The 25,151-nt window shown below is 37.7% G+C and overlaps 1 protein-coding gene across 1 annotated transcript in view; it reads left to right on the top strand.

Moving 5' to 3' along the window:
* kcnd1 (potassium voltage-gated channel, Shal-related subfamily, member 1) overlaps positions 1-17,770 on the top strand; it is a 42,768-nt gene extending 24,998 nt beyond the window's left edge. Inside the window, exons 3-7 of the mRNA XM_079466801.1 lie at positions 9,372-9,534; positions 9,713-9,796; positions 15,209-15,301; positions 15,737-15,972; positions 16,116-17,770. Coding sequence (XP_079322927.1) covers positions 9,372-9,534; positions 9,713-9,796; positions 15,209-15,301; positions 15,737-15,972; positions 16,116-16,320 — 781 coding nt within the window. The 3' untranslated portion in view covers positions 16,321-17,770. The remainder of the gene's footprint in view (positions 1-9,371; positions 9,535-9,712; positions 9,797-15,208; positions 15,302-15,736; positions 15,973-16,115) is intronic.
* The last annotated feature ends 7,381 nt before the right edge of the window (positions 17,771-25,151 follow it).

The following is a 25,151-nucleotide window of genomic DNA, read 5'->3' as shown; positions in this document are numbered from 1 at the left end:
TGAAATGGTTCATTTGTACTGTAGACGAGAGACGTGAGGTTCAGTTGCCTAGGCTGCGTGGTTCTAGGAGGGTGGATGATAAATATAGCTCTCAGTCCAGTAGGGATGACACCTGACCCCAAACTATTATCTGATCATGCTCGGCTTCATGAACAGCGCTGCTTAATTGAATGTTAACAACGGCTTTTCACACCAGCGACACAAAAGAGCTAAACCCAAAGCATGCGGAGTAAAACGGATTGGTTTACTGTCATCTCCTTAAGGGTGTTTATTTCCTTCGCTTTCATCTGGAGCCAAAATCTCACGTGAAAGTGCTGAATATTCACACGTTTTAAATGCTGTAAACCACGAGGCTGCTTGTAAATATGGCAGCATGTTGATCTTGTGTTGGGTGTATAGTCGTCACAATTTGTGTTTAAGTAATCGTGGGTGTTTATTTCAGAGCGATTTTTGTGTATTGTCTGATGCAAATTGGACTTTTTCCAAATGGCTTCACCAAAATGAATGTTGCAAGATATTTCTCTCTGACTTTTGCTTGTATCGTGGTTAATAATGAGTTTGAGTTCTAACCCAAAGTACTGTAACTCATCTTGCACAATTTGTGGCTTTTTAAAGAGAGATGTGCTATTACTTTTCGTAGCAGTCAGACTTGGCCATGAACGTGATTTATGGCTAAATTGAAGACCCGGCTTCATATCTCCATATCTATATATACCAAATAATATATAGATATGTGAGCAGGGGGTGAGAAGCGAGAAGTTAAATAATTCAATATGTGATGCGATAATGTAAATAATATTTTGTGATAAGTAAACAATATTTTGTGATATTTTTGATATAGCATGCAACTTCAGATGTAAGAGATGGGCTGTTGTGGGCCAGATAGCAATCGGCCTTTTTCACAACAACGTCATTCCACTTTCGCCTTTTCTCAAAGCAGTGTATAATAACTTCAGTTTTGCAAAAAAAGGAGAAGAAGAACTTCCGTTTTGCCGTTGCACTAGATTTTAACAACAGTGACTGAAATACAAGTGGTCAAGACATCGGTAAGATTATAATTTTTTAGTATCAGGCATGTTAATGTATGATGTAGTATTTCTGTACTTGATACACTCCCCCAGCACTACAACTTGTTTCGGAAAGTTTATTATAAGTCTGGATCCCTATGTCGTCACAGGGATCCTATTCCTTTCATTGGCCATTCTTCTGGAAAAGCACGGCAAGGCGAAAGATAGAGCTCGCCCACGAGCCAACCGATGAGCGAGATCCATTTACCATCAAGATTATCTGCGCTGCGTCAAGATGAGTTGCGCCGCTTGTTACTCTTGCAATGGTGAAGTTTAGGTGTGTCTATTTGTTCATGCCATTTAAGTGATGGATGTTATATAAACGGTGGATGTAACGCTGGATTTGGAAATCGTTTGAAACTGATAGACGTATGAAATACTACTGTATAGGCACTCAAGATTAATATGAGATTGGCAGAAACTGCCTGTGATACGCTATCTTTAAGCCCTTCTTGGTCCTTCCAATCCATGGCTCTAGAAATGGAAGCGATTCAGATCTCTCTATAATGAATTGCCATTGACTGTTTGTGTCCCTGGCGATTCAGACATGGGGGTTTTTCGGGGGAAAGAAGGAGGCAGGGACTGATTTGTTTTAGATAATTAAGTCAAGCCTCACTCGGACAGAAAATGACAAACAACGTTTCCCTCTGAGTGCTTCTCCTCTTCCTCGTCATTATCTAGAGATCTTGCTTTAAAAGTTACTTTAATTCTCCCTCAAACCCGAATTTGTCGCTTGCAAAAAAAAGTAAATAAATTACCGCACAGATGAGCCATAGTATTTGCCAGGGACTTGCTATTGAACCGGTGTATTTGGAAGGTTAGTTCCAAAGAGATCCAGTTTCTTGTGAAGTTGAGGGTCTTTTGTGACTGTAAACTCTAAATTACAAGGTTTTCAGTGGGAGTTGGGCTTTATTCTGCAAATCGAGGTTTACAGGCTACACAATATAAAGTGATTATGTGCTGTTGTTACTTTCGGGAGTATTTCTTTACCTGCCCTGAACCTTACAAATGACTTTTGTTGGCGTAACTCATTCAGATTGGATTGTACTGTTTGTATTTGGCAAAACTATATAACCATAATAACATATTCGACATTGGACATGTTATAATCATTTTGACAAGCCTATTTAATTTTGTTGAATAAAAAATGTGTCTAACAAATTTGGCGAACAACTGTATTACCTGTCTCTCCATTCACAACGCCAAGGTCATGGGTTTGATCCCAAGGGATTGCATATACTTACACAGCATTATATTATACATATTGGATAAAAGTGTCTGCCAAATGCATACATGTAAATGTACTACATATTGTGCCTTTAATACAGAATGCATAGATGTGCCCAAACTTACATTGCAGTGGCAGTGTACTGTTCGCTTAAGCATAACATTTATTATTCATGACTCTATGATGAAATCAATATCCTTGACTGTTTCTTACAATGCACCAGATTCCCAAAATATTGTTGTTTATTTTCTCTGAAATGTACAGAAGTGGCCACAAGTGCTGTCTGGACAGAGTAATTGTACAATATTTGCATTCAATACCCGCTTAGGTTAGATGAAACCATCAAAATGTGAGGTGGATGGTATCAAATTTACAAACGGTAAACTTTTAAGTTATTTATTATTATGGCAAAAAGGCAAACTACAGCACATAAGGGTTATTACTCAAATATTACAAAAATGCATTTAAACAAAAAGCTTAAAGTAAAGAACGCAAATATTGAGGACAATATTATCATTTATGAATTTTTTCCTATTTATTGTAGTAAGCTTTGCTCATGTGTTGTGTTTTTATATTGCCAAGCCTCTTTAAATGATTCTCAATTCTTCAGTTTACACTCGAAGCACAACGACACGCATACAACATTTTAATACATCTTTAATAACAGCGTTAAATAAAGAGGGAAGATTGTTGATTTTGGCCACTACTGTATTTACTGTTGTGGTTGCAGAGCATCATTAATCATACCGACAACAGGCACATAATACAGTAGAGAGCATCCTGTGATCTCGGGTTTATCCAAACGAAATACTGATCTGTCCCAGCGGTTAATGATACACCGAGTATTTAGCATGCTAGCGGTGACCAGGTGTTTCTAAGCAGAGATGATTAATGATATTAGCACGCCATGTGGAAACTTCAACACCTCGTTTAATTTTCAGTACACGCTGACAGTTGCCCATTCATAATTGAATCAGTAATTACTTATATGTGATTAAATCTGAGCGGGAAGGATTGGAGAGATCACTTTTGAATGGGAGCGTTTGGCAAGTCAAGCGGCAACTTTTGGACACGTCGCTTGCTTTAGCATAAGTACGTCAGCTCCGCAAGACTAGCGCTTGATAATCGGGACTGTCAATTGTAATCGGCTGCCGTGTCAAAACACATTTAACCGTGACAGCTGATGTTCGGAAGAAGGCTGAACGTTGAGTGTTATGTTTAATCATAAGGCGTTTCGGAGTTTTCGGTAGACAAAAGCTGACTTTGTAATTGTAGGCGGCCACCTCATGCATACTTGATGTACATTAAAAATGTCTAACATGGCCTGTGCTTTGTCAACATAGGCGTTATCTTGCTGAGCAATTCTTGTTGTCAAAACGTTGACAACACGTCAAAATGGACTCGGTTCTTGAATGCCCAAGCTGATCTTTTCCCCAATGAAAGTGAACGGTGATCGCAGCTGTCAAGGCAAGATTTTCACTGAATATGTTTATTCCTCACACAAGGATGTTATATCTCTAGAATATTTACGGTGCATTTTACCATTTGTTCGGCTTAGCAACCTCACCATTGTGCACAATAGATTAGTGCGATAGATACAGCCACAGACAAAAATAAGAAACCCTTCAAAATTTTCTTTTGACCGGCATGTTTTTAGGCCTTTCCAGTCCAGTATCTGTTGAATTTCAACAAAATCAAACCTTTTGTAATCCAGCAGCAAATCTAAAGATGTTATTGTTTTAATCCTGTGTCAAAAGATCTGACTTCTCTTAATTTAAACGTATATGTATTGTATTTTTCCATGTAGGCTACTTGACCACAGCTGACACTTCAATTAAAGTCATTGCATAAGAAGCAAACATGACATCCAATGTTAGACCTCACATTTGGCAGACGCTCTTATCCAAAGCGATTTACAGTGCATTATACAGTTGGAAATACATTGTTTTTTTAATTTATGCGCTCCCTGAGATTGGAACCCACAACCTTTGGCATTGTTTTCGCAACGCTCTACCACTGAGCAACAGGAACAATCTGCTTCTATCTGACTGTTCATTTGCACATGCAAATTCGTCTACGTGCATTAAAAGTATGCATAGAAAAAGAGTATCGCAAAATCTCAAACACTTCAAATTACAACACGTGGTGTTTCAGCTTTCCTTCGTTTGTTGTTTCTTGTGTAATATTTATTATATGATATCATTTATTTATTCTGTACAGCATCAATAAACTCCTTGCACTGAGATAATATCATCCAATCAGTGTGCATGAATCTGTACTCTTCACCAGGATTAGCACACCATCCCGCTACTTGAAAGATACTCAATTTAGCAAAATGCGATTTGGGACGTACTAATTCTACTCTGAAATGCTTCAGTATGTAATAGCTTGTGAATTTGGATGCCGGGATGCTGTCAGAATGTATTCAGTCAGAGCGATGTACTTGTGTTGGGAGTCACAAGTACACCAGCCTCAGAAGGGATGTAAAGGGAGGGTTAGATGAAGGTCGTAAAAAGAAAGAGCGTGATTGATGGCTAGTGAATTGCAAAGAACTGAAATGGCCATGCTGAAATCCATAAAGTGTTGCGTAATCTATGCTCAAGCGTTCATTATTTCCACTGGAAGATGAAACCCTCGTTTACCAGTTAACCCTTGACCTCCCACTGCTTGCCACACTCTGTGTTTTTCTCGTCTCTGGCTATGTTTGGAATTGCGTAGGCTTACTATTCTTAACTATTTATGCATTATGTATCAGTGTTCCCTAAAGATTTATCTCTTTTTTTGCAACCTTGTTGAGTCTTTTATACTTCAACCCCCAATTATTGATCCTGACTCTTTCTCTCTTCCTCTCGTTCTCTCTCTCTCTCTCTCTCTCTCTCTCTCTCTTTCTATCTATCTATCTCTCTTTATATATAAAAAAGCAGATTTCTCAGAATTTGCATTATACTGTCATATCCGTCAGAACGTTGCGCATGTGTTGTCCGAATAATGGTCTTCTCCTCATGCAGTAAAGGTGGCTACGACTTCAGGAGGATCGCAATCGTACAACTGCTGCTATTAATAGCTGAAATTTGCTGAGTTGAAATGATGTCATGTTTCAGGGCTGAAGAAGAACGGTTCAGATTCGCTGATCAAAAATAGACCAAGGAGATGTATTTTGGGCTCTCTAAACGTTGCCCTCCGCTCCGATAAATAAATGTCCTTTTTATTTCCGATAAGAATTCTGGCTAGAGAGAGTAAGCAGCGACGCTCCAGTGCTGGAAGCTCACAAGAGGTTGATAAAAAACAACATCAGCAGATGGGAGAAAATGTGAGTTTAGTGATTTCTCTCATCGGCTCTTCCTCGCTTTTGCACTTTAATCTTCTAACCTGTTTTGTGCTTGATCTTCACATTGAACCTCTGGCAAACCTCCTTGACCCCTTTCTAGACCATCATCTAGGCCAGGCAGCCTCTTCCTTCCCTACGGGACGTCTGTCCAAGACGGTCTATTACTGGAAAATGAAAGATTAAATTGTGAGCTCTCCTTTCTGATGCCTATAGGAACACACGGATGAATGTCGTGTAATAAAACTATGATGCTGCAGTTACCACTAGTTGAGGTTGTTGAGGTATTGGACCTTTTCTTTTTGTGCTTAAGAGTGGAATGGCTTTCGCTTAACTGCTGAAGGTTTATCTCTGTTTAATAGCTCAGATGCCTTTTAGCAGCATTAACAAACAACGGAATGAACATTCAACAGTCAAGAAAACGAAACAACATCAGAGGGATAATAAGCGTTGTCATCATTAAAATCTATATCCGCTTCCTGCCCTCTCCGTGCACCCAGGGCCGATTACCACTTTACTTCTGTAATTTGGACGTTTTCCAGTTCGGAACGAGATTAGGCGCCCCGGGCTGATGTGGATTAGTCCTGGGAGCGCAGAGTGACCTGGGTATTATAAGAAAATGATGGGTGTGGTTGTGCGTTTCATGCTTTCTGCTGATCAGTCGTCTATGATCATATTATTTCAGTGTTATTGAACACAACATCAAGCCCTAGAATGTTTTATATGTTTTATATGAGAAACTTGTTTTGTATGTGCCACATGTGAAGTATGAGTACTGTTAAGAAAACAGGTTTTGAATTCAGAACATATCAGCGTATTTAAAGTAAATAAATAATACAGTATTTTTGTGATAGGCTTGTTAACTCTTTCCCTGCCCGCCTTTAAAGTGTGAGAGCATGTTTTATCATATTCACAAAAATGTCAAGGCCCCCAAGTGCTGTATGTTGTGCTGTATAAATATGGGTAGTTGACAAATATACCTTTTCACTAGTTCACACTTACATATAATGGATATGAAAAGATATGCGTATATGGCCAGCTTTCAGCGGGTGAGGGCTCTGGGATTTGGCCCAAGCCGCTCCTGGGATGGGACCTAGCGCTCGGGATAAGGCCCAAACCTAGAGCATCCCCTCCCCTGGATTTTTGCTGTCACACCATTGGACACATTTATGTTTCTTTGGTCTACCCATATGCAAATATGTAATATATGCAAAGAAAGAACCGAGCCTCTGCAACATTATAAATCCAGCTTAATATGAATTTAATTTTTTTTATGTGGGTACGTTTGATAAAGATAACATTTTGAATGAAAAGAAAGTTGCATTTTTGTCAAAGACATTGTGCGGATGCAGAGAAATGACAAAAACAGATTATTTGCTTGTTTTTTGGATTTGTAGATGTAGCAGAACAGTGGTTTTTAACTGGGGTCCTCAAGAAGGTTGCAAGGGGTCCCGTTTATGGCATCATAAAGTTTTAAAACCCCTGCTTTAGACGATGCGTAACACTGCCACCTACCATGTAACAGTGAAAACACGGAATCAAGGAAACTAGTCAACTACTAGGAAGCGCTGGGTCAAAAATTACACAAATCTTGTCAATGGTGGAAAAAGACTTTTATTTATATTGAATTCCTTGACATTAAGTTGTTAAAAGATTGACTGTTGATGCACAATACAGTACATTTTTCTCTGTAGTATAGTCAGAATATGAAGGGTTTCTGTTTTCATCTCCATCACTCTCTGTGTATTTCTCTGTTGCAGAAAAACATCCTCACGTGTTCATGTGCCTGTTGTCCGTTACATTCAATAAAATATAAAATATTTCTGACACTTTCATGGAATAAGTGTAGTACATCAACACTGCTGTAAAAACAAATGTTTTAATTCACGGCACCTGCAGATCTGTCTCCTGTGAAGGGCTTGAACATGATGTGAACGTGAACCAGCTCTCTCTCTCTTTCTCTCTCTCTCTGTCTTGTTGTGTTGTCAGTCACTGAGAGAATTGTGTATCCCACCAGGAATCTTGCTACTACATCAAATGAAAGATATTTTAATGGACTGCCATTTTCTTTGTGTGAAGCTTGTGCCTGGACCGTGTCGTGGTTCATAGTCCAGATCTAATGTTTTTCTAACATTCTACTGCTGTGGTGCGCAGCGTAAATGTTACAGGGTTCACATCATTAGACATGAAAGAGTGGATTGTACTATGAAAATTATAAAAATAAAAACTTCTTCCGTTTTTAAACTTTCAGATATCCCAGAGATTAAAGAATAAACACCAGAATTAATGATATTATTTTTGTCAGACCTTGTGCTTTTACACGTTGTGCATGTCGCTGTGCCTCATACTTCTGAAGAAACTTAATGTTAAAAACAAACAGTGGACAGTTGTTTTTAGTAAGACGTCTGATAAGAGTTTTTGTAAGACTGTTTAGTATGGATTGTCTGTAAACTTTGAAAAAAAATGCTAACCCTTCACAACAAAGATGTTTTTGATAACATTAGTAAATACCTGAGCAATATAGTTTTCAACATTTATTAATCTCTGTTAATGGCGGCAATACAACTGTTTACGTTTCTTCTTAACGCATTAACTGATGTCAACAGATACAACTTTTAATGAATTATTATAGTTTGTATAGTATTATTATTATAGTATTATAATAATTATTATTATGTATTAGTAAACGCTGAAATTAACATTAGAAAATACTGTAAAAGCATTGCTCATCGTAAGTTTATAGCAAGTTCTTGAAATACATTTTTCTGAAAATGTTAACAATTCAAAATGAGAGATGCACCAATATATCGGCCAATAATTGTTATCATTTTTGCTATTGGCTGATTAGTTGGAAGTTAATAGTCATTATATGAATAATAGCATTCAGAAAGTTAACAAAATATTAATTTAATCTTCAGAATAAGAATCTGCAATGGCAGATATCACTTTCCTTGTGTCGATATAACATTTCTACAGAGCGAGGTGGTCAGCCTAGGGACGACCCCGGCCCAATTTAACATTTGAAGTTGAGTTGCATTGTGGGACACAGTATACCATCTCATGTAGAATTCTGTGTGCCCTGTTGCACATTGGGTTTTTGCCTATGCTAATGTCTTCATGTATATCGACAGCGTACATGTTGTATACTGTATTGCATACTGCAAAAGTATTGTTGGATAAATACAGTTATACTGCGGCATTACTAATAAGTGTTTTCACTCTTAGTTTAAACTCAAGATTACAGGTTACAGATGAAGAATGACAATCCCTGTACATGATGAGTTAACTCTCAACATATGTGTACAGTGGGTGCACAGACTGCTTCTGTAATGTCATGGTGTTTATATATTGTAAATGTGTTTGCGTGTCTCTGTGTGTAATAGCTCTTTGTAATTCTGTGATGGTGTACTTTGCTGTAAAACATGGTTAATGGGTTGTATGACATATCGCTTATTGCTCCCCGAACTCTTTGTAAGTCACTTTGAAAAACAGCGTCTGCTAAATGACTAAATGTAAATGTATTAGGGGTCATGTAGACCCCCGGTGATCACAGAGATGAGCTCTTGGGTCTTGTGAATTGAAGTAGCCGTGCACTTTTCCAAACTAGTTTGAACAATTAGAGTAAATGTTACTGCAAAAATAGATCCTGAACAAGAACTGGTCAATAAAGCTCTGTAATGATATTCATTTAACCGGTCACTTGCACAAAGTCCATTCTATTACAGCTGACCGATGTTGACGTTTGTTACAGGTACGGAGACATGGTTCCTAACACCATCGCTGGCAAAATCTTCGGCTCAATCTGCTCACTCAGTGGCGTGTTGGTCATCGCGCTTCCCGTACCTGTCATCGTGTCCAACTTCAGCCGGATCTATCATCAGAACCAGAGAGCCGACAAGATGCGAGCCCAGCAGGTACCAAAGAATCAATTGATTCCACGGCAGATCTGTTTTAGATCTTGTGATTTTGTCTTTGTTTTACAAACGAAGTCATCCGCAAAACTGTTTATCACTGGCATCATTTCACCTCTTGGCCGCCACGTGGGGTTGTGCTAACACAATCGATTCAGAGAAATTCTTTGCTGTTTTACAGAAAGTGCGACTTGCCAGAATTCGCTTGTCCAAGAAGGGAACCACTAATGCCTTCCTACACTATAAAGAAGAAGGAGGATTTCAGGTAAGGATCTCCCTATTAGTGCTGTGAAATTTTCAGAAATATGGAGAATACGACTCATTAAAGGGAATGAAAAGTCGAATAAAAAGAGTCGATCAAATCATTTTAAAATGATATGAAAGTGTTTTATTTTAAGGTGAACTGTTCCTTTGAATGATCTAAAATACATTATTATTATAGAATAATTTTAGTTTTTTGTTTAAAGAGTTTCACATTCATTCACCGTAAATGTTTACCGTGATCTGTCACTGTTCTTGGCGGTTCTTCTCTAGAATAGCGATGAGCGATATTCGTCTGTATTGTGGAAAGGGGTTTGGATGAGATGAGTCTTTAAATGTTCTTTCATTCACAGTCTCCAGTAACATGGTGTAATAGATGCCTCAATAATTTCCCTCTAGCAGAAATCTTTGATATTCAATCTTCCATAACAAAACGTTTCTCTGTTGAGATAATTGTAGATTCATGCCGTCTGAATGACAGCCGTGCAAATTTGATTAAACTTTTAATTGTCAAAGTTCACTGGCAAAATCTTAGAAATGGAATAGAAATAAAAGACTTCTTGGATATAATTTTTTTATATAAGACACATTAAATCTAATCAAAAGCTTAAAATCAAACCCGGGCAAACAGAGAACATTTAAGTATTCATATTCACAGCGTGGTCTTTCTGGAACCGAATCATGATGAAGGGTCATTAAAGCATATTATCCGCTCATAACTGGACAGTGTATTCTTGGACTGCTAGCAGATATTAAGCACCGAACAGTTTTATAAGATATAAAGATCTTTTGGATCTCATCAAAGAGCGTTATAGGAAATATAAAGGTCAAATGTTTGGACCCTGAACAAACTGTCAGTTTGAAATGTAATCGGTAATACCAGCGTGGGCTGCTTTTCAGATCCGGCAGATGACATTTAGAGTCAGCTAAACTCTCCGTCGGGTCCATGACCTGTTGTAAAGGAAACATCATTAACAACTCTGAAGGAAGGGAAGGGAAGATCACGGCGGCACAGAGAATGAATGGATACTTCACCCCAAAAAATCATATATACATATTTTTTTGCTCACTATTGTTTTGTTCACTTCATTTTTTTGTACACTATTTAGGTCTTTTTGGAAAAAATATGCATAAATGTCAAATGCTGAAATCTAAATGTAATACTTTTTACACAAACTACATCCATTAAGATGTCTGTAACCTTGACAACGATACCAATGATGGGAGGGTAGTGATGCCAACATCGAGACGTTTTTCGGACCAGGACAGATAACAAAACGTGGATCCAGAAAAGTATCTCTGTCTTGGTTCTCCCTCCTATCTGCTGTAAGAATACAGGGTTGTTTATCACAAGATGATTCAGCGTTTTGGGGAATATTTCTGTCCATTTTATTCTTTTTGCTATAATAATATTTTCTGTGTTGAGTTAAGTAATATTAAGTGCAGTTTTTCTATTGAAATAAAATGTGCCCTGCACTTTTACAGTAACTTGCTTCAAGACGAAGCCCTAGTTAGCATTACTTGACTGTAACTTCCGTCTCGGGAAAAAGAAGCGTGTTAAAATATCTGTTTGTGTTTATGTCGTGCGCTGCAGTTCGGGCCCTTGGGCGTGTTTACTCGAAATGTACTACTAGATCAACACGACCAACCCTGAGTTAAGCGTTCACCCTGTGGTAGGGGAAATTAAGACATACTGTTGCAATAACATCGTGCATGGATTTTTCCATTTGTTTAACACAAATCCCATTGGTTTAAGACTAGGAAGGGGTAAAAATAACTAGATTTTAACTGTTTTTGAAGAAATCTTGATTGTACAGCTCATTGACACAATGCCGACGTGTTCTAAGTGGTTGCTACACTCTCAAAAAATCTGTAAAAGTTGGGCACAATATATTGTATTAATAGGAAGAAATTTTCCGTATTCATTTTTATACAGCTGTTTTACCTCTATTTTACATTTTGCACTGTGTTAAATGACATTTAGCATTAACAAAAATGTACTGGTAATTTTCTGCCAGTACTTTATCTGTTTCTGAGTGCATTGCAAGTGGTTGCTAGGGTACTCTGGTTGGTCTGTAAGTGGTTGCTAGGGTATTCTGGTTGGTTTGTAAGTGGGTGCTAGGGTATTTTGGTTGGTTTGTAAGTGGTTGCTAGAGTATTCTGGTTTGTAAGTGGTTGCTAGGGTATTCTGGTTGGTTTTTAAGTGGGTGCTAGGGTATTCTGGTTGGTTTGTAAGTGGGTGCTAGGGTATTTTGGTTGGTTTGTAAGTGGTTGCTAGAGTATTCTGGTTTGTAAGTGGTTGCTAGGGTATTCTGGTTGGTTTTTAAGTGGGTGCTAGGGTATTCTGGTTCGTTTGTAAGTCTGGCAGAAGACAAAAGAGTTTCTGTAGATCAATTGGTAGAGCATTGCATTGGCAAAACAAAGGTCAAGGGTTCCAAACCAGGAGCACTAATGCATACACATACATGTAAATGTATAAAAATCCTCCTCCAGGTTTCTATAAAGACTGTACAGTAGGATATTTGTTCACTTGTTCTATAATTTTTCTTGAAATCTGTCACTGGCCTGCTGGTTGTCACTTCATCAGAAACATATTCATTACCACAGGGATTACAGCAAAGCTTTACCCTATAAACACACTTCCCACTGCTGAAATCTATATTCATGGCACAGAAGAAACTAGCTGTATTCAAATGTTTATACGCAGCCGAGAGAGAATGAGACAGAGAGAGATATGAAGAGAGATTCAGTCCTCAGCTTCACTAATGCAGCAGGTAGAATTCTCCTGAATCTTCTCAGGTTGTGAAAACCACAATAATCCAATATTTACAATCCTCGAATGAGGGTATTTTTTCAGCACGGATCTATAAAGCCATTACTAACGGGCCTGCAGTGCTATTTATAAACCAGGCCTTTCAAGCCTTCTGTGTGTTCTGGATTTGATTTCTCCTTTGCAACTCAACACTGTCGTTCAGTGCTCCAGAAAAACATGAAAGGACAAAATCTCTGTATGCCAATGCAAAATTTTGTAGAATTTTTTTCTTTATTCACCTTCATGGCATTCCCAGCCTGTATGGGTTTTTCTAATGCAGAGCACAAAAGAAGATATTTTGAGAAATGTTTCAGTGGTTATGTGTCCATACAATGGAAGTCAATGATACCAACATTCTTCAAAATATCTTCTTTTGTGTTCTGCAAAAAAAAGAAAGTCATACAAGTTTGGAATGACATGAGGGTGAGTAAATGATGAAATAAATATTTTAAATAAAACAAGTACTGTAGCAAAATGATACATTAATTTGTGTTGTAGTCTTATAGTTAGGCTGGGTACCCTAGCGACAGCATAGTGACCTGTTATCAACAATTAAGCAACCTTAAAGCAACGCTGTGGAAACCTCTCATAACCAGGGCTGTCAAACCATTAATCGCCATTAATTGTGTTTGTGTGCACAATATTTGTCTGTGTATTGTGTATATGCATTTTGTATTTATAAACACATAAACAAACATGCATATATTCAAGAAAATATAAAAATGAATCAACAGTTATAATTAAAATGATTGGTAAATATAAATAAATGTAAATATTTCCTAAATATATATACATATACATGTATGTGTGTGTTATTGTATACAAAATAAATATGCACAGTGCACAGACATTTTTGTAAACACAAACTTTTATTCTGGATGCGATTAATCGTTTGACAGCCCCACTCCAGCATCCTAAAGTCAAGTTTTGCGGATGTAAACACAACTTTCTTGATATACTGTAGTTTGATCGTAAAATCAGCAATAAAGGGTAGGAATGTAGTTTTACCCTTACAAAAATGAACCATAGTTTTACCACTTAAAAACCCCGCTTAGTGTAATTTAAACATGGTTTGTGAAGTTAAACTATGGTAATCCAATTGTTTATCAGTCTGCCAAGAAACATGGTTACTATACTTTTACAATAATAAAACCCTGGTCATTTTCCTGATGGGACAGTAGATTTAGTTTGCCGGTGATGTTATAAATTACTGGTGTACATATACAGTATGACGATGATAGTTTTGTTATCCAGTATCTCAGATAATAACGTTGTTAATGTGATGTCCCTATCGCCTATTTTTTAACAATGGGATGCCAGTGATTGATGGTTTAATACGCTCTGAGGTTCTTCTGCAGGTAGGCAAATCTCCTCTCCAATGCACCGTTCGGGAGGAGAGGACCGCGGCCTGTGGATTTCACTGAAATGTATTTATTTGGGATTTATTACCTGGGTATTTGCGATCGGGTGGCAAAACAATTCACTTTGCGTCTTCGGTTGGACAGCAAATAGATTATGACGAATGGAGATTCTTTCATTTTCTCATATCACATGGCAGCGGAATGCCGTATCGCAAACGGATTGCGCTCCGCAAAGATAACACAGTGTGTTCTTTATTGAAACAGCTGTCTATTTTGTTTGCAACTTTAGGGAATTTTGGAAAACGTGGTTTTATGGGACACTTGTGAAGTTGAATTATATGGTAGTAAGTTGTTTTAGTTGTTGTGTCTGTCTCAGATCTAGATCCGGAAGGTTCTGTTGGATCGGGTTGGGGATTGAGAAGTAGATTTTCTGTCAGAGAAGTGTAACTGCTTTTCGCTCCCACTCACATCCTACCATGATACAACTTTCTCTTTTCAAATTGTGTATAAAGCGACAAGCCTAATTGTTCTTGAGTCTGATTGTTGATGATCTTATCATCTGAACCTGGCCGGACTCATCTTTGGTTTGGGCTGACGTCGCTCTTTCCGTGTGGCAGACATCGGTCATCGCTCCTTCCTGACCGTGGCACCCACTTACAATGACCGTCCTGTCTTCCCTCGATAACATCGGCTGCTTTTGAAGGCCTCTGATAGGCTTATTCCAGACAAGGGCAGGGATATAGTGATAAAACACCTAAACAACAAAGAAGTCTGGGGCCAGATAATATCAGTGGAGCAGAGAGGAAAGACGCGGTGACCGATGCTCCTTCAGACTCTTGTTCTTTACAGCGCAACATCCTCTCCTGTGATCGGTTTACAGTAAGAGGTTACCGGATACGTGCCAATGGCTTTGACAAGACAGAGATCTTTCAGGGGAGATGAAGCAAGGTCGAAGTTTTTGCACGGTCACACTTAGCAGATCTTACATTTAAATGAAGACGACAGTTTTCCTAACTTTTGGTCACTACTGTACTGTAATACATCTAAATCAGTGTTTGGGTCACACAGTTTCAGCTGTTTAGTAAATGCATTAGCTCTGCTCTTATTTCGATGCTTTGAAGTCTGTATATAACCACTTTCTTCTTTAAATAGAGTTGCATTTACGTAAGGGTTTTGTTTTAAGATGTAAAAGATGCTTATTACAGCCCGTCCTAAATATACTCTTGTGTTTTTGATGTGTCAGAATCGAGACAACGATGGCGCTCTGTGCCTGAAGAACAGGTCTGCTTTTGAACACCAACATCATCATCTGCTACACTGTCTGGAGAAAACCACAGTGAGTACCGTTTATCGCTGGTGATGGAAAACCGGGTGTTTTTTTATTTGAAAAATGTGTAAAAACATAGAAAAACTATACTCATAGTTCTGCAATGCTTTGTTAAGAGTACTCAACCAAAGAAAAATCAAATTGCCTTTACAAGTCATTTCAACCTACTATTTTGTTTTATTATTCAACTCAGTAGTTGTTGTTTTTTAGCTTCCCTTTTGTGTCTGTACTGTTCTGTTTAATAAAGGCCAAAAAAATGCAATCATAAAAAATAGAGACTTTGCCTTTTCATACAGTTCCGCTTTATGTATTGTGGTTATAATATTTAGTTTGTTTTTATATTTGAGAAAATCACTGAATGTTCTGTAGTGTGTCACAATCTAATATAAACACATGTTTTATGTTCACTGTCAAAGTTTGAATCTTGATGTCTCTTTTCCTCAGAACCACGAGTTCACAGACGAGCTTACGTTCAGTGAGATGTGTATGACAGAATCACTCGGCTACCGCACCAGCCGTAGCACTTCCATCTCCAGCCAGCAGGGGATGGGGACGTCCTGCTGCCCCCGCAGGGCAAAGAGAAGAGCCATCCGTCTGGCCAACTCCACCGTTTCCGTCAGCCGCGGCAGCATGCAGGAGCTGGACATGCTGCAGATGCAAAAACCCTTCAGACCCCAAAGGTATGACATCGCAAACCCTGTACAAATCAGTTTTGCAAAACCAAATACTTAATTCCAAATTCTTGTTTTATGATTTACTAATGCTACCTTAATAAAAGTGCAATCTGATAAGAACTAAAATGTTCTTGTGTGTGCGTGTGCAGTCGCTCCAGTCTCAACGCCCGGACAGAAGACCTAAAGCTAAACTGTGATGATAGAGATTTCACAGCGGCTATAATCAGCATACCCACCCCTCCTGCCAACACCCCAGACGAGAGCCTCTCCCCGTCTCCTGCCATCCACAGCATCTTACGCAACTCGCGCTCTGGTTCCTTCACCCACGAGACTGTGAAGATATCTTCCTTATAACCACCACAAGCACACAAACCTTCCCCTATTGCACAATGGGAACAAAAGGGGCCGAGGCTTCTCCCAGGAACGATCGTAATGCCACAGAAAAGAAAAGACAAGACGCAAACCTAAAACGGATCTGTAGACGTGGACTCGCGTGACGTGACTTGTGGGACCCTGTTGCACGCAGAGACAGCCGGACAATTCACGCAGAAGCCCCATTCTTTGGATGCTGAGTGGATGACATGAGACATTGAAATCTACAGTCGTGGTGGCATCGAAGGCCTTTTACCCTTTTAAAAATATGCAATGTTAAACAAGCAGGAATTATGCCTATATGTCCACTGCATAACACAGTTGCGTGGCGAGATTACGAAAGGTGATAATGACAGTATGTTGAAACTGCAGATGAAACATTGCGTAACGCAATTGACCGCAACAGATTGTGGAAATGATGAACGATGAGAGATGGTGTATATGTATCAATATTTGTATCATATCTCTTTAGAGCACATGCATCTTCAAACCCCACTAACAAAAAAAAAGAAAATCAGACAAATCTTACCCAGAACATGCATGTTGTTGTATAGTAGACTCCATGGCAGAGAATGAGGCCGCCGACATGCTACTCGCATAGCTGTGCATGTTACTTCTTTTACACGTTTGGTTTGTCCTGTTTCATTTCTTGACATTGAAAAAAGAAATATTTACAGAGTAGTAATGAACAAATATGATGCACCTGATGTGCACATTAACAAAAAACAAAACATTCATTCAGGCATGTTTTATGCGGCTGCGAGGAGTGATTGAGAAAGACTTGTTTTAATTGATCCCACATACGGTGTTAAAATACCTACGGTGGTATCCATGCATGTGTTTTCTCCAATGGAAAAAAATGAGGGTTTTTAATGCATCATGTCTTTCCGAATCCATATGACTGGAGGGATGTTACCACTGTCATTGCTTATTTTTTCATTCGGCTTGATGATTACATGTGAACCCCAGTTGGCCATTTTGACAGTACATGCGCAACATTCTTATATAACATGGTCACATATTTGTTTTGACACTCATCTGTTATGGTTTTAATAACCATACGCGGCAACGAGACAGGCAATAATACTGCAATTATTTTGTACTAAAAAAGTAATGAAAAATAATATTGTAAAATATGATTGTATATGAAAATGAAAAAATGTAAGGAATGCAAATTTGCACTTGACTGTAACGAGACATATATTGTTAATCCATTTACATGCATTAAGTTATTTTTATGTTGGTTTGGTTCTCTCTTTCCCCGGCTTCATTAAACAGTGTAAAGTGGTTAATGTAGTCATTGCTCAGACCTGCTCTCGTGTTCGGCAGGGATTGTTGGATGAAACGGCTCCCGGTAGGAGATGAAAGAGTCAGTTATCAAAAGCACAGAGGTGTAACGTCTATTTCACTAATAAAGTGAACTCAGAAGCAGAATGTGTGTCGCCTCTCAATGGCATCTGAACTTATGCATGTTTTGCTTGGCTTGTTCTTTTTTTATTATTTGTTTTGGAATCACTGTGTGAAGTCTCATTTCTTCTCCAAGTTTCAGATTATTGTTCATGTTTTTCTGGATGTCATTTGGGAATATCTTTTCAAATTCTCTTCTCTCAGTTTTAATAAGAAAAGTTGACTTAAACTTGGTGTTTTTTTGATGGCTTATAGTTGAAACCTGTTCTTTGTTTAATATAGCGATGAACGTCCAAAGATATCACCCACAGGTCAGACATGCGGAGACACTACACCTCTCTCTCTCTCTCTCTCTCTCTCTCTCTCTCTTCTTTGTCTGCCTTTCTGGTGTCTTGTCTTACTTTCTCTTTTTCCTCTTCAAGTAATACTATTTTACAAATTATTTAAAATAGAAATCTTTGGAATATTTATACTGTTATCAATTTCCTTTTAATCAGTGTGAGCTTTCAAGGGTTACACAACACTGACCTCTAGCTGCAAACAACACATGGCCCTGACGTTTAATTGTTAAAGGGATACTTCACCCAAAAATGAAAATTCCGTCATCATTTACTCTCCTTTCTTTGTTCTGACGAACACAGAGAAATATATTTGGAAGAATGCTTATAACCAGACATATGTTGCCCTCCATTGACTGTAATGTTCTTCAAAATATCTTCTTTTGTGTTCAACAGAACAAATAAAGTAATTTTTCAACTATGGGAGTCAATGGGGACAAGATCTGTTTGGTTATCAGCATTCTTCCAAATATCTTTCTCTGTGTTCGTCAGAACTAAGAAATGTACAGATTTGGAACGACTCGAAGGAAAGGACAGATTTTTTGGGTGACGGCAAGATTTTAAAATATCTTAAAACAAAGAGTTCCCCAGAAATGAATGTCATTATTTGCTCTAACAATGCAAATCTTGTGCGTTTGATCCCAGAGAACACACATACTGATAAAAGACATGTGTACACATGTGCTTTGGATCATAAAAGCGTCTGCAAATGCATAAATTTCTGCATCCTACAAAGGTCATTTTTTAAATGAAATGAAGTTGGTTTAAGGTGGACAGAGCGGGAACAGGATGTGGCATCACAGAGCCCTTATAAGCAGGTATAACCTTAATCGTCCCTCTCTTTCTGTGTTCTCATCGCTGCGATCATGTGGTTTCTGCTCTTCTACATGCAAATATTTGCTGCTCAGGGCAAGTCTCATTTTATGTATTCATTTATTTTATTTATATTTAGATAACTATGTTTATGATATGGTGGGGACCATTAGTAAAATGCAGTTTTCCTTCAATTAAAATGTTTTAATTGCAAATGATGTTATTGTAGAAAAGATAAATACGTTTTGGTCAGAAATATTATTATTATTATTAAAATATTATTAACATGTGTCGTTACCGCAGCACGCATTGTGTGCGTTGTTTAAATGTAGACAATTTTTGAAATATTTTTAATCTATGAATATAGTAATTTCCATCTAATATGTTAATTGATTTATTTGACAGTTGGAACTTCAAAACTTTTTGGTTTTGTCTAAAGCGTGAAAACCACTTTACATTTTCTGATACTACAAAAAAGATATATACATCGTGTACATAATGTATTTTAAAGGTATTTTAATGGAGCCCATCTATATATTCATAATCCTTTTAACTCATTGTAGTTATTAATTATCATGAATAACAAGAGAAAAAAAGGGTAAGTGTCAGCACACTGATTTATTGCTCCAAGAATACTTTTACCCCCAGCGTTTCTAATGAAGTCTTTGTTAGACCTGATGACAATATTACATAATGTAAAACATTCAAATACACTGGTGTATAAAGCACTTTATGCTTGCTTTATAGAAAGTGTTATCACATGGCTGCTTTGTCTACATTTTTTATAATAAAATTAAAAGATTCAAGTTTTGCAATACTTTGATATTTTAATATTTATATAATAATGTGTCCTTGCTGATTGTAGTCAATCACTTTTATTTTAATAGCAGCACATTTAAAAGCAAAAGAGTTGTGCCAAAGTGCTGTACATTTAAAACAGAGCATACAGCACATCTTACATCAAAACAACAATCTTAATCTAACGCAAAAGAAAATAAATTAATTTAAGAGCAGATTTCAAACTTGCTAGTGAAGGGGTTAGCCTTACATTAATAGGCAAGCTATTCCAGATCCTGCGTGCTGTAGCAGAGAAGACACGACCACCTTTTGTTTTTCAGCGACAACAAGAGACGGTTAAAAGAGACTGATTACCAGATCTGGAGCCCTTTGAGGAAATAGGCAATCAGAAGATCACAGATATATTTTGGTGCCTTACCCAACAAAGCCTTGTAAACAAGAACAGCAATTTTAAAATCGATCCTGAACTGTACCGGGAGCCAATGTATGGACGCTAAAATTGGAGTGATATGATCCCTCGTTTTTGTACCAGTGAGAAGTCTCGCTGCAGAATTTTGAATATTTTGCAGAGAGGCGATCGCTGTTTTAGGCAAGCCGCTATAAAGAGAGTTGCAGTAGTCTAAGCGCGATGTTATGAAGGTGTGGATTACAGTCTCCAAATCTTTCGCAATTGATCTCAAATTTAAGAAACTTCCCTTGACCACGGTGCTAATCTGTTTCTCAAAATTCAACAATGAATCAAATACAACCCCAAGATTTCTTACATCAGAAACGGTTATAGGCCTACTGTAGGTTAGCCTAAAATCAGAATTTCACTTTTGCGTTCATTTAATTGAATAGAAATCAATCTTTTCTGGAAGATAAAACAGCGTATCGTCCGCATAGCAGTGGTACGAGATCTTATATTTCTTAAAAATGGCACCCAGGGGCAACATACAGTGAGAAGAGTAAAGGGCCTAAAATGGACCCTTGGGGAAGACCGCATAATCTTATTCAGCGATCTAATACCCGACTGAAAAATATCCAACGTATAAGATGAGTTGACAAAGGAATTTAACTGGGAATAGATGACTCTCTCTAAAAGTTTTGAGATACAGGTATGTCGAAACTATTAAAAAAGGAAATTAATAATAATTAATTAGGAAATTAAAAATAATAACAACATTATGAACTGTTTACGCTGTTAGTAAAAAAAAGGTTTAAAACTTTTGTTGCAAAGGATACTTGTTGTACTTACTGGTAAATGTTGTACTTTTTGGGTACGTTATTGTACAAAACACGCAACTGTACCATTAGTACGTCCTTATGGAACCCAAAAAGGTTAAAACATTATACATTGTTCACTTGGCTCAGATGTGTTGTCTTCTCAACAGCCGCTTGTGAAATTTTCAAACCTTTAATTGACTCCATTTAAAAATGTAGATGCAACAAGCCATTTTATTCGAATTTTGTGACAAAGAAATTCTAGGAAAAGGCAGATTCTTTTACTGTGTCGTTATATGCTGTATGCACATGCTTTATATAACTTTTAATTTGGTCGCTTCATTTATTATTGCAGTTATTGGCACTACTTGTATGATATTGTCCCTTTTGCGCATCACTACATGTTTAGATGTTTGTATTTATTTATGAGCACACATTGGAGTGCATTTACACATTTAATGCCTTTAATAAAACATGTTAAAACAGGTTAAGTGACGCTCTAGACATAAAGTGACCAGGTTCCAGCATTGGTTTTGATGTCAAGTGAGTTTGTGTGAAACAGCACGGTTATTTCTGTGGTTATACCCAGGTATAACTGTGAAGTGGGTTTATCTCTCAATCTGCATACGCATGCAACTTGACAAACTTTCAGAGCTGAGGCCAGAGATAACCAACCACACTTTCTGCACAGTGTGTGGTTTCAGCTCTCAACTCACAGAATTCAAAGCCACATTTTCCAATCATATAAGGTTACGAAAGACACCTTTACACTGCTAATATTTCATATATCTTTTTTTTTATTCTTTATATTACGTTATAAGGCTAATAAGAATCGCACAGCACGCTGCCCTAGCAGAACCTTGAACATCTGAAGAACTTTTCTGTTTCACGAAACATTGTGATAATGGTTATATAAACTATGAAAAAGTAAGAACGAAACGGTTCATTTAAGAACCTTTGACTAAATGGTTCTCTAGCTGGAGAACCAAAAACGGTTCTTCAGCAGTAACATCTTGAAGAGTGTAATTTTCTTCTTTTCTAAATTGTTTCTCTACCATCTGCTTTCAGGTCTGGATCGGTTGGTTTTACGGGGGTCCGGCAGCCCGTGCCGAGGCCGACTGGAGGTTTTTTATAAACAGGAGTGGGGTTTGGTGTGTCATCATGGATGGAATGGCAGAAACGCTGAGGTGGTGTGTAAATCTTTAGGGTGTGGGGGCCTTGTGAGAACCGATAAAGAACTGACACTTTACAAAGATCCTCCTATGCCTGAAAAATACTGGATGGATCACGTAGAGTGTTCATCTAAAGCTGAGAGACTGGAGGATTGCCTCTATGTCATACCGACGGATGGACAATGCAAAGAGAGTTTTGTTGCTGTTGAATGTGCTGGTAGGTCCTGATGAATAAGTTTTTTTTTATTAATGTAGATCATGGTTATTTTCACACGTAATATTTGTTTTACATAGGAAGTGTTACACTGACTTTGAATATGAATGGGCAGAAGGATAAATGCGCTGGTGTGGTTCAGTTCTCAACACAGATCGGCGTTGGCGACATCTGTAAATCCGGGTGGGGTAAGTGCGTGAGGAACCAATAAACAACAGATTTTTGTATCATTATAGTTTGCTTAAATAGTTATGTTTAATTGATATCTCTAAAGTGACATCTAAGTGACACCAAACATTCCTGATAAACATTTTCCAATATACTTTTCATCAGCTGATTTCAATGCGATCCCATTGAATGAAGTCAGCATCGCTACATGCATGTTCTACCAGAGGTGGGAAATTCAAGTAAATTATCAAATATCTCTATTTAGTCAGTGGTTTTACTTAGGAAAGGTACTATTCTCTACATTATAAAGCATATATCATACATTTCGCTGCACTACATTTGGTAAATATTTATGTACTTTCAAATTGTATTGAATTTTACCTTATTTTTGTAAAAAGAAAGCAGTAATACTTAAGTATTAAAATAAAAATAAAACAGTTTAAACATTTTTTCAAATATAGTGGAGTAAACAGTACAAAATAAATACAGTTTTAGTATTTTTCCAAAAACGACAGATACTTAGGTACTTCCCACCTCAGCATTCAACCAACACTGTCGGCCAAAAAGTGTCCCGATTCCTTTACAGTTGAATTATTTAATATGAATAATTGCTGGAACCTTTACTGTGGTATTGAATTATGTCTTTTCAAAACGTATTTCAATATGAACATTAAATATAAATAAATACAAATTTCAAATAAGTAAATTTCAGCTAAAGAACAAAAATATTAAATATTTTACCTCTGCTTTATGTTGTTGACAAAAGATTTCGGTCAGGAGTCTGTTGTGGAATTTTTTTATTCCTTAAACTAGTTGAGTCAACTTTGACAAACGCGACACACAGAGAGGTGAGGTACTTTGCAAAGTATTTTATTGTCGTTTATCCTGCATCATAAGCAATGAGATGGTGCAGAGAAAAGGCGCTCTTTCCTCCTGCACACAGAGGATATATATGATTCAAACGTGACACCCCTACCCCAACCATTCCCTTCGAGCAAGAACGCTTCTGTGGTCCATACAATTCGTGACGACCTCTTATCTTAAACAGAATGTCTTGTTCTTTGCTCGAGAACAACGGCAGAGTGCAATGACGTGTATATAGAAAAACATGACAACATTCTAAATAAACATATAGACAGACACATCAAGAAGCAAGACTAGAAGTCTCTAGTCCCTTTCATTCATACTCATTTTCATTCAGCCATTTACAGCATACACAGCATTGTACATTTGAACTGGCTCATTGAATATACTCTTGTGTGCAAAAATTAGGATAAATAAGTACTTGAACAAATGTGCACAGTAACAAAACCGTTCATGTTTATTACCGCAATATATTGCATTGTGTTTTCTACCCACGAGTTTGTATTAAAATGATAAATCTAAAATGAAATAATGACATTTGTAATCCTTGGAGGGAAATGGTTTGCTCTTCACAATTAAAGAACAGCATACTTTAAAGATTATTTCATTAAAAAACCATGAACTGTTCTTCAATTATGTTTTATTGTGTATTTCAATTCTGGACAGATGAGGACAAAGCAAACAGGGCATGTAAGGAGCTTAAGTGTGGAGAAAGTCATTATATATCCAAGTCGGACCTTTTTCAAGTTCAGCCGAGCAATCGCAGAGGATCCTTACAGTGTCTTAGGGAAAAAGACAACACAGAATTCTTATGGCAGTGTATGAAATGGCCGTATAATGACCTTTGCTCGGAATACGCCAGTGTGATCTGCACCCGTAAGTGTGCACTGTTATATTATTACTCTCTCAAAGTGTTTTGGGTTCATCGGGTGAGATACATTTACAGAGAAATGCGTGTGTTTCTGCTCAGAACACAAGGGATTTCGTCTGCAGAATGGCAGCAATCTTTGCTCCGGCTGGGTGCAAGAGTACAATGTCACAACAAGGTCGTGGGTATCTCTTCAGCGAAAAGACGCTATCCCTGAAACCGTATGTGCTCAGATGAATTGTGGTGCCGTTGGAAACATTACACTTGAAAATACAAATGCCAGCGTACACCTGACGTGCCCAGGTAACTTGTCAAATTCAATATACTGTACATCAATTCAAACGTCCCTCTTTCTCTCTCCATATCGTTACAGCTAGTATCATTTTAGTTCTTGATTGAATGTTAACCTCAAATGTTAAATAAAGTTTTTGTTTTAATGTTGAATCGATAACATTTTGTGTTTGCAGACGACGTTAAGCTGCGCAACTTTACATATGCGTGTTTTGGTACTGTGGATGTTATTGTTAATGGCATTACGCGTGGAGTGTGTTACAGTAACACTATGTCCCGTAACTTGGGGAAAGTGGTCTGTCGAGAGCTTAAATGTGGCGAGGTGTTGGATGTGAAACTGGGCCCCAGGATAAAAAACGGCTGGCTGAGTAACGTCGAGTGTCAAGGCGATGAAGAATCGCTGTGGCATTGCCTGGCCAAACACCGGAACACTGAATGCGAAAGCACCACGGTCATATGTTCAGGTACATGCGATTATGATTATTATACATTCAACTTTTTTCAATCTGGAATTACCAAAGCTTTTTTTATGTTCTTTTAATCAACTGCATTTACGTTATAATGATGTCAGAAAGTCTAGAGGTGCGTCTGAGTGATGGTTTCAGTCGCTGTTCTGGACGTGTAGAGGTAAAGCTGGAGGGTTCTTGGAAATCGTTTAGCTCCAAAGACTGGACCAT

The sequence above is a fragment of the Barbatula barbatula genome (assembly GCF_947034865.1).
Source record: "Barbatula barbatula genome assembly, chromosome: 11".
Taxonomy (NCBI): Eukaryota; Metazoa; Chordata; class Actinopteri; order Cypriniformes; family Nemacheilidae; genus Barbatula; species Barbatula barbatula.
The sequence above is the reverse complement of the archived record's forward strand: the minus strand, read 5'-3'. Positions and strand labels throughout refer to the sequence as shown.